Here is a 9333-nt window from a genome sequence, read left to right on the forward strand (position 1 = left end):
TCTCTCAGGTGAACGTAGGGGATCAGTTATCAGGAAAATGGAAATGATCCTTCTTAATCACAGACAACAGGCTCAGCAACATTAATGCAGGGATTCTTACACATTACTAGTGTCTTGCTGATGCAGAATACAGTAATTAGTGTTATTTTGTTATTTAGAAGGGAGAGTGAGATTTTATGAAACAATTTCAGCTATAGTTAGGGAAAGAAGAGCACCCACTGGTCAAAATATCGCAGAATTTGTCTGGTTAAAAAAAAAAAAAAATAGAAAATAAATAAATAACGAGCCGTTTGGGAGCCGAAAGAGTCGACTCTTACTGGTGAGCCGAGCTAATCGACCTGACTCACTGAACAGAGGCAGTTTCTAGCGGCAGTGAGGAGGAGCGCGTTGAGACTGAAGTTGGACTGTTTACTGAAGGACCCCGAGTCGACGACCTTTTTGCCTGGAGATGTGCAATTATGCAATTAGCCAGCAAAACGCACGTTTATCTGAGAAAGCATTTTATTTAGTATATTTATTTTCAGTCACTAACATAAATTAGTTGTAAAAAAAAAATTATATATCGATTTATTTAAAATATTTGCCAAACGGCGTCAGGCAGTTTCCACGGGCAGCTAAAAGGTCCTGCTGCCATTTGACATTCCTTGCCTGTGTAAGTGAAGCGGGTAGCATGGTGGCTAGCTGTGTGAGTTGCTGTGTTTGTAAGAGCAGGTGAGTGAGTTTGAGCTGGTAGCGGGTGAAGTGGGTTTGAGGTGAGGCCGGCGGTACCGGCGGAGGAGGCGGCAGGAGGATGGCTCTGATGGTGGGCTTGCTCTCGGCGGCTGCTGCGCCTGTCCGCTTTGGGCTGAGAAGGACTTTACAGCGCTCTTCACTCACTGCTGCTCTTGGAAAAGTTCCATCAGCCATAATAAATGCCCAAACTAACAGGGTAAGACCAGGACTTCTTTATTTACTACTACTGCTCTAGTGTAACCACACTGTGTTACTACTTTCTAAGCAGTTTGTGGAAACTGTAGTAGTTGTGTTACAAGTATGTTGTGTTGTTGCTACACGTAACATACTTGTAGAATTTGTACATCCATTTTTTGGACATTCCCTGCTTATTTTGTACACCCCTTTTTTTGCACATTTGTGTATATATATTTCATATTTCTTATCTTATTTTGTTATTATTTCTTGTCTTAATCATTTCTGATTTTTAAAAAAAAAAAATTTAATTTAGTATTTAAAAGCACAGTCTAAAGAGGAGTAGGCCAGGTTTCCATTTCACTGCAAGTTATGTACTGTATATAACTAAGTATGTGACAAATTGAATTTTGAATCTAGACTGGGTTTGACATGGTCATGATGACTCGGCATGTATTTGCCCTGTTCCAGCTGTGTTGTTTCACTGAAACCACCCTGCTTTATTTCACTATCACCTGCTTCCTCCTGCTGTAACTGCACATCTGGATCTCTTTCAGAACCTGACGTTGAATTACCTGAAGCCACTGTGGACTGTAAATAATCCCTGGTCTACGTCTATACTTTACTCAGGCAACACTTCTAAAGGTAAGACATCAGACCTGCTGTAAAACAGAGGACTAAAGCTGTGCTGTTGACTGTTGTGTGTTTTATAGGGGTGCATTAATGTCCTGTTCTTCTCTCAGATGGACAGCCAGGTGGACCAGAGCGTCAGTCGAGTGGAGGAGGAAAGAAAGGAGGGAAGAGAGACTGGAAAAGCCGTTTACAACAGGTTCGGGTCTGTTCCTATCCTTAACACGGTAGAGGTAGAAAACCTGAATGCATTTTCACGGTAGACACCACTGTCAAATAAACCCTTGAAATTTAAAGTGTAACGACTTTTGGATGATTCATTTTTACCAAAATAATTAAAGATAACACAATACGATTTTTCCTTTCCTGATACTGATACTGAAACATTCAGTATCAGCTTGCATTGATACCCTTCCGACTAATGATTGGAAGTGTTTGTTTTGTCTCGTAGTGGTGCTTCATGTTACTGTTTTTGACTAGCACTCGACTCTGAACAGATGTGACACATCTGTATTAAATTTGACAGAGAGAATAAATGTACACTTCTTTGTCCAGTAGTATTTAAACATTCTCTTTTCATAATTGCCTTTAAAAAAGAAAAAAAAAAACAGACCAGAGAGGATAAATAAAATGAAGAATCAGTGAAAACTCTCCGCTTTCTAATCTAATATGTTTAGCTCTGTAGCTAGACTCTGGTCCAGCTGAATAATTTACACACATGCATGTGATTGAATAAACTGTGACAAAGGATCTGCCTAAGAAGCCAGGCTAGTTCATGTTTACAAAAATAGAGTGACTGAACTGCGACCAATCCCCACCCACATACACACATTCCTCAGCTACAGCATTTATTTCAAGTATTTGGTCGACCAGTTGATGATCCCTCGTGTAAAGATTAACTGTGGCGTAAATGTAAAAATGCTAAAAATTGTACACAACATTTCCATAGGAAATGACATTTTAAATATATTTGCAAGTATGACCTTCCATTTGAAAACCATGGCACTTCTGCGGTCATTGAAGATATCCTACTTGCAACTGTATTAACGCAGCTACTAAATGCACAAGCTCCAAAGGATCACTTTTTGTTATCTCAATCCTCATGTATCACCATGTAGGTGCAGTTAATAGTTGCTATGCAGAACACATCAGGCCCCTTCACATGATGGTTCAATGGAAAGGGACCACCGCTGACCAGATATCAGTTGGGTTGTGGAAAAGGCACAGCACTGATACTGTGGCAGCAATGTGTGTTGCACTGGTATGAAGGAATTTTGAAACAGTGGCTCAGCTGGATATTTTTGGGTGACACACTTTTCTCAACCCAGCAAACAGTCATCTTGTGGTCAGAAATTTATATAATAACTTATACAATAACGAAAGGCTAGAGGACGTTTAGACACAGGAAAAATATGTGGCCTGTAGTTTTTAACTGCACTAAAATGTGGAGAGTAAAAGTACTTCAGCAAACTCTGGCAATACTTCACTGTCTGACCCACTTGTACCAGCACTACACACTACCACGCCTTTGCCTTGTCCGTAATCCGAGTAATATCTGCTCATTTGGTCAGTGATTTTTCTCCTGAAGAATGAGGTAGACAGGGGCTGATAAATTGTGTATAGCAACAAGATGGGTCACAGTCACTCTGTTTACACACACACTTGTAAATACATGGATTCTCATGACATTGTTGTAAGACTGTGTAACTCACTTAATATCTTGTGCATTTATTCTGTGTGTCAGGGTGATATTCCATGGGATGATAATGATTTCCGCTACATGGCGGTCACAGTGGCAGGCGTCGCATCTGCCCTGCTCTACTTATACCTCCGTGATCCAGGCAATGAGATTACTTGGAAAGACTTTGTCCATCGCTACCTGGCCAGAGGACTAGTGAGAACAATATCTGTTATTTAGTAGAACTAAATTTTGTATGCCTTTCATATCTTAACTCTCTCTTCATGCCTAACTTGTGTTTTTTGTTGTTGCCGTTGTTTTCCATTTCTCTGCAGGTTGACAGTTTGGAGGTCATTAACAAGCAGTTTGTCAGAGTCATCCTAGTCCCAGGAGCAGACGCTTCAAATGGAGTAAGCTGCACTGTTTAATCCCAGGGGTGGTTTAAATGACAAGGATGTTCATACGTAAACATACGTAATCAGCAGCTTTTGTTTTTTAATAGTGAAGACTAAATGTTATGTTTTCATAATCTGCACTGTTTTTACTAGTAACAGATTAATTGATGCACTGAGAAATTATTTCCTAAGCATAAGTTGTTCCTTTTCTTCTTTTAGAGCTATGTATGGTTCAACATTGGCAGTGTAGACACCTTTGAGAGAAATCTAGAGGCAGCTCACTATGAGTTGGGACTGGAGCCCTCGAACAGAGTGGCGGTGGTGTACCGCTCAAAGAGTGATGGGTAAGAGTCTGTTCATGAGACCTGCACTGCGGTCTGTGGCTTACACATTTGTGTGGATTCTCTTTAGGCCTAATGTTTCCTAATTTGCTTTTGACTGATTATCAATACTAATACTGTATGACTACTTCTACCATCTATAATACCAAAACACAGAAATCAAGATTGAGAAAACAAAGCAAGATCAGTTTCACTGGTGTTTGTTATCGCCCTCCAGGTCTTTTATTAAGAGCATCATTCCTACTTTGCTGCTGATTGGTTTTCTGCTCTTCACCCTACGACGAGCATCAATGGGTGCAGGTGGAGGTGGTGGAAAGGGGCGTGGGCTTTTTGGCATGAGTGAATCCCCTGCCAAGATGATGAAGGACAACATAGAAGTGAAGTTTAAAGATGTAGCTGGGTGTGAGGAGGCAAAACTGGAGATCCTAGAATTTGTCAACTTTCTGAAGAACCCACAACAGTACCAGGACCTGGGTGCTAAGATCCCTAAGGTATAGTCTTTTATAAGAGTGGTGTGTAATCATTTACAAAGGTGTCACAGCTGGTACTGGTATTAACATTATGCATATATGTTTTGTGTACTCTTTATTTCAAAGAGTAAGATTTAGTAAGCATGTAACTGTGTATTCCAAGGGTGCTGTGCTGTCAGGACCTCCAGGAACAGGCAAGACTCTGCTGGCCAAAGCCACTGCGGGAGAAGCCAACGTCCCCTTTATAACTGTCAATGGCTCCGAATTCCTTGAGATGTTTGTGGGAGTCGGTCCAGCCAGGGTGAGTTGGCGACTGAAACTGTTGTGTGTTAGTGTTGAATGTGTTACTTTAACTGGTATTCTCACTTCACAGAATATTTAAAAGCACACCACTTTACTGTCTTTGTTATCTGTAAGAACATCAATGAAAAGAAAAATGCACAGTTTCACCCATTAATCTGGTTTCTTTCAGGTGAGGGACATGTTTGCTATGGCGAGGAAGAACGCTCCATGCATCCTTTTCATCGATGAGATTGATGCGGTTGGCAGGAAGAGAGGTGGAGGAAACTTTGGTGGTCAGAGTGAGCAGGAGAACACCCTCAACCAGCTGCTTGTGGAAATGGATGGTATGTACAGAGCCACTAGATATAAGGAAGTCAGGCTATATTTTTATGTATGCCTCTGCAAATATGTAACACTCTTCACAAGCAGTAAAAGCATTCTCCCTACTGCAAAGTTCTCCCATATGCCAGACTTGATTAACTTTTATGCCAGACATTATTGAATGCTCAGTAATGTATTATTAGGAATTTAACACTGGCTGTTTTTCCCTTCAGATGATCCCTTTTCGATCAGTGTAGTCTACTGCTCACTTTCTGTTCCTGGTTTCATGTTTTGTTTCCTGCTTTTTATTTTTAGCTTCTTTCACCTGCTCATATTTTTTCTGTTTTGGTCATCTCCCTGATGAAATTTCATCCCCCAATTTGTCCTTTGTGTCTTACCATCAGGTTTCAACAGCAGTACGAATGTTGTGGTCTTGGCTGGCACAAACAGACCTGACATCCTGGACCCTGCTCTGATGCGGCCTGGGAGATTTGACAGGCAGATTTACATAGGTTTGGCAATGTTCTTCTTGCTCTTTTAATGTGTTTTAGTGTTATACAATACTCATATAGCTTGTTACATTTGTATTGAATTCATGTTCAGGCAATTTAGTCATGTAAGTTACAAAAGATGTGTTATTTGTGTAAATCCTTCAGGTCCACCTGATATAAAGGGCAGAGCCTCTATCTTTAAGGTTCACCTGAGGCCCCTCAAACTGGACCCAAGTCTAGACCCAGATGCACTTGCTAGGAAAATGTCTGCTTCCACCCCTGGTTTCACAGGTGAGGGGTGAAATCAGGATTGATATGTGATGATAATCTTGCTGTATGACTGCTGAGATGTCTAGGATTACTCTGACTATGTTTATTTTAAGAAGGCTGATAAGCTTGTGAAGCATATAATAAGAAAAATGTGTAATATGTTAAACTGTAAATAATCTCAGGCATTGATTACATGTAAAGTTTATTTAAAATAGGTGGATCAGCACATTATCTTCCCTGTAAAATAATTTTTTTCTCCTTAAAGGTGCAGGAAATTATTTTTGAAACAATTGGTAGAAACATTATAAATCAGTTATAATAGTAATAGTCACAAATCAGTTTTCACTAACTGTTGAGACCAAAGCAGCTTTTCTTTTTACCCAAATGTGTCTTTTCACATTTGTGAAGATGATTCAACAGTAAAAGAAGCAAATATGATGAAGTGTCTGTATGTTAACTGAGGATTTTCAGTCTGTGACCTCTTAAATTAAGATTGGAGCAGTTTTTGTTTTATTGATGGACTCTGTATAGATGATTATGGTGTATTTCTGTTCTCTCCTGTCAGGAGCTGACATTGCAAATGTGTGTAACGAAGCTGCCCTAATTGCTGCCAGACATCTCAGTGGAGCTGTCAATACCAAACACTTTGAACAGGCCATTGACAGAGTGATCGGAGGTGAGTCATGAAATCAGCACCCTTCCATAAGCCTTTTCTCTGATTGTTTTCTCACTGATCGACTGTGCTGGCACAAATCATTCTTGTGATGGCCTATAAAATATTTTTAGAACTATGTTCCTTTGTTTTTTTTTTATTCTCCAGTATCCATAGACAATACATTTTGTGCACTCTTTGTTCAGGTCTCGAGAAAAAGACACAAGTCTTGCAGCCCACTGAGAAGAAGACGGTGGCTTATCATGAGGCTGGCCATGCTATAGTCGGCTGGTTCCTCGAGCACGCTGACCCACTACTCAAGGTAGATGTAGAAATAGAATTTAATATAGAGTTGCTTTATGCTTAAATCTACACATTGAAAGAAAAATCCACCCCGAACGTCTTGCGTATTAATCTTTAGAATAAACATATGATCTTTAATGGCATCTAAGAAAAATCTGTTTTTTTAAGTTTAAACTTTTCATTGACAGTTTGGTCTATTTTCACATTCCGTGTCACCAACATGCTGTTTGAGTACCTGATGATAGTGACACCAGTCATCTCTACATAAAGAGTGATGCAGCAGCCCTTTAGTCCGTCCAGCTCTCTGTACACTCTGCTCGAACAGATCAGTTTCCAAATCTTCAGCTTGCATGTTAATATTAATCACTGTCAACACATCACACTCTTCATCTCATAGATCGCTAACTAGCCGAACAGCCTCTGCCGTAACCACATATATCTGCATTGCATTCTGAAATGTACTGTCTCCACTACTTCTACTACATATTTAATATTGAACATTTCTGAAAATGGCAAGAAAGTGAGATTCTTTTGTTTTTAGGAGCTAACATCAAAATCTGAGCATTATGTTTGAGACTATTGAAAAATGTTCTCCTGTTGAATGCCTCAAACACATCATAAACATTTAGATATAAACACATTTAACACCCTGATTCAGGGTGGAAGTTTTCTTTAAGTAATTTATTGCTTGTGAACATGTAATTAGAAGTGCACTTGTTGGGATTTGTAGATGTATTTAAAGAGCACTGTGGAGCTCTGTGTATAAGAGCATGCACATTGACTCAGGAAAGTTGACAAGATGTTTTGCTCATACTGATGTTTGTTAGGTTTCTATTATTCCACGTGGGAAAGGTCTGGGCTATGCGCAGTACCTACCTAAAGAGCAGTACCTGTACACGCGAGAGCAGCTGTTTGACAGGATGTGCATGATGATGGGTGGTCGCGTGGCTGAGCAGGTTTTCTTTGGCAGAATTACCACTGGCGCTCAGGATGACCTGAAGAAAGTCACACAGTCAGCCTACGCTCAGGTATAGACAACTCCTGGGAGTCAGTCCCTGGACTTTGAGCTCTTCTTTTGCTTTTGATTCAATTTCATCCTTTGAAATGCTTCACTCATTGTTCATGTCCCATAGATCGTGCAGTTTGGGATGAGTGAAAAGGTGGGCCAGGTGTCGTTTGATCTGCCAAGGCAGGGCGACATGGTGCTAGAGAAGCCCTACAGTGAGGCCACGGCAGAGCTCATCGATCAGGAGGTCAGAGAACTGGTGGACAGTGCCTACCAAAGAACCCTGAAGCTCATCACAGAGAAACGTGACCTGGTTGAAAAGGTAGGACTCCCTCATTAGCATGCATTTGACTTTAATGTCAAGATTTGACATTAATATGAAATGAGGGTGGATGATTAGAGAGTTGTTTATTAGCTAACTTATTCAGGTGATCAGGTAGATTCATGTGAGTGTGTGTGTGTATGTGTGTATGCAGGTGGGAAAGCGTCTCCTGGAAAAAGAGGTGCTGGACAAAGCTGACATGGTGGAGCTGCTTGGGCCCAGGCCGTTTGAGGAGAAATCCACCTATGAGGAGTTTGTGGATGGAACAGGCAGCTTTGAAGAGGACACGAGCCTACCTGAGGGGCTAAAGGACTGGAACAAGGAAAAGGAGAAGAACCAGGATGAGGTGGAAACCTCCCAAAAGAAACAGGCAGCTTAAAACCTGAATGAAACACTGAATTCTCCTCTCCTATCAGGTTACTCACGTATCAGATACTCACTCTGAGGTTGCTTTTCTGTGCTGACGGGAGGTCACGATTTTTTGGTCACGACTTTGTGACATGGCTGCATTTCACATTTGTTAAATGTTAATAAGAGGCTTATAATAAGATTTGAAATGCCTTAATCATCAGCAGTGGAGGAAGGAAAGAAGGCATAGGAATACATGAAAATCTTGTACTGAAGTCTGTACACCATGTTATTTTTCAAATATTGGGTACAGGACCTCAGACAGTGTTATTTATTTTCAGGACTTTCAGGAGCTAGGTGATGGACTGATTTGTTTACATTGTGAATTTTTAAATCCTCTTTATGAAAGGGGAAGAGAAAAGATGGTGTTGTATATTTGTATAATTTGCAGACTGGTCTGAAAACCTTGTTTTGACAAACCTGTATATTGTACTTATTTAAATAAATGGACCTATTTCACCACAACACACATCCATTCAATTTAAGTGACTTAATACTTCATGGTAAATGATGTTTTATTCTGGATGTCTTCTGTTCCATCAAAAACGGTTCATGTCCACCTCTCTAAAAATATGGTTTCACAAAAAAAAGGTAAATGTCAAGTTCTGTATTGTAAACACTATGTATGCAATTTCCTGAAGATTTTCAACAACTATAAAAGAGACATTTTTTACTCATTTATCTTGAAAGTGAACCATGTAAACTGTAAGTGGATTACTTATATCTTGAACCCTTTCTGCTGTGAGTACCTCCTACATACATTCTCAGTCCCTTCGAAGGAGACGTATCCTAAATCCAGCACAGTCATTATCCACTACATGGGACTGGCACCAAAACGGCATTTGTCTGATCAGACAA

General features: G+C 40.2%; 1 protein-coding gene across 1 annotated transcript; it reads left to right on the top strand.

The window, feature by feature from the left end:
* Positions 1–617: 617 nt before the first annotated feature.
* On the top strand, positions 618–8940 carry afg3l1 (AFG3-like AAA ATPase 1). Its single transcript, XM_026919487.3, has 16 exons — positions 618–928; positions 1464–1551; positions 1650–1735; positions 3281–3430; positions 3550–3624; positions 3829–3953; positions 4168–4441; positions 4584–4721; positions 4893–5046; positions 5428–5535; positions 5680–5805; positions 6350–6460; positions 6643–6758; positions 7567–7767; positions 7873–8067; positions 8222–8940. Exons 1-16 carry the CDS (start codon positions 791–793, stop codon positions 8444–8446), a joined length of 2310 nt encoding a protein of 769 aa, XP_026775288.3. The 5' UTR covers positions 618–790; the 3' UTR covers positions 8447–8940.
* Positions 8941–9333: the final 393 nt, after the last annotated feature.

Source organism: Pangasianodon hypophthalmus, chromosome 9 (genome assembly GCF_027358585.1).
Source record: "Pangasianodon hypophthalmus isolate fPanHyp1 chromosome 9, fPanHyp1.pri, whole genome shotgun sequence".
Taxonomy (NCBI): domain Eukaryota; kingdom Metazoa; phylum Chordata; class Actinopteri; order Siluriformes; family Pangasiidae; genus Pangasianodon; species Pangasianodon hypophthalmus.

What these genes read in the sequence shown, in the direction of transcription:
- afg3l1 (XM_026919487.3), top strand. Translation starts at nt 791, where the DNA reads ATGGCTCTGATGGTGGGCTTGCTCTCGGCGGCTGCTGCGCCTGTCCGC. An exon ending in GGAAAAGCCGTTTACAACAG is followed by an intron (nt 1,736 to 3,280) that starts GTTCGGGTCTGT and finishes TCTGTGTGTCAG; the next exon opens with GGTGATATTCCATGGGATGA. An exon ending in TACCGCTCAAAGAGTGATGG is followed by an intron (nt 3,954 to 4,167) that starts GTAAGAGTCTGT and finishes ATCGCCCTCCAG; the next exon opens with GTCTTTTATTAAGAGCATCA.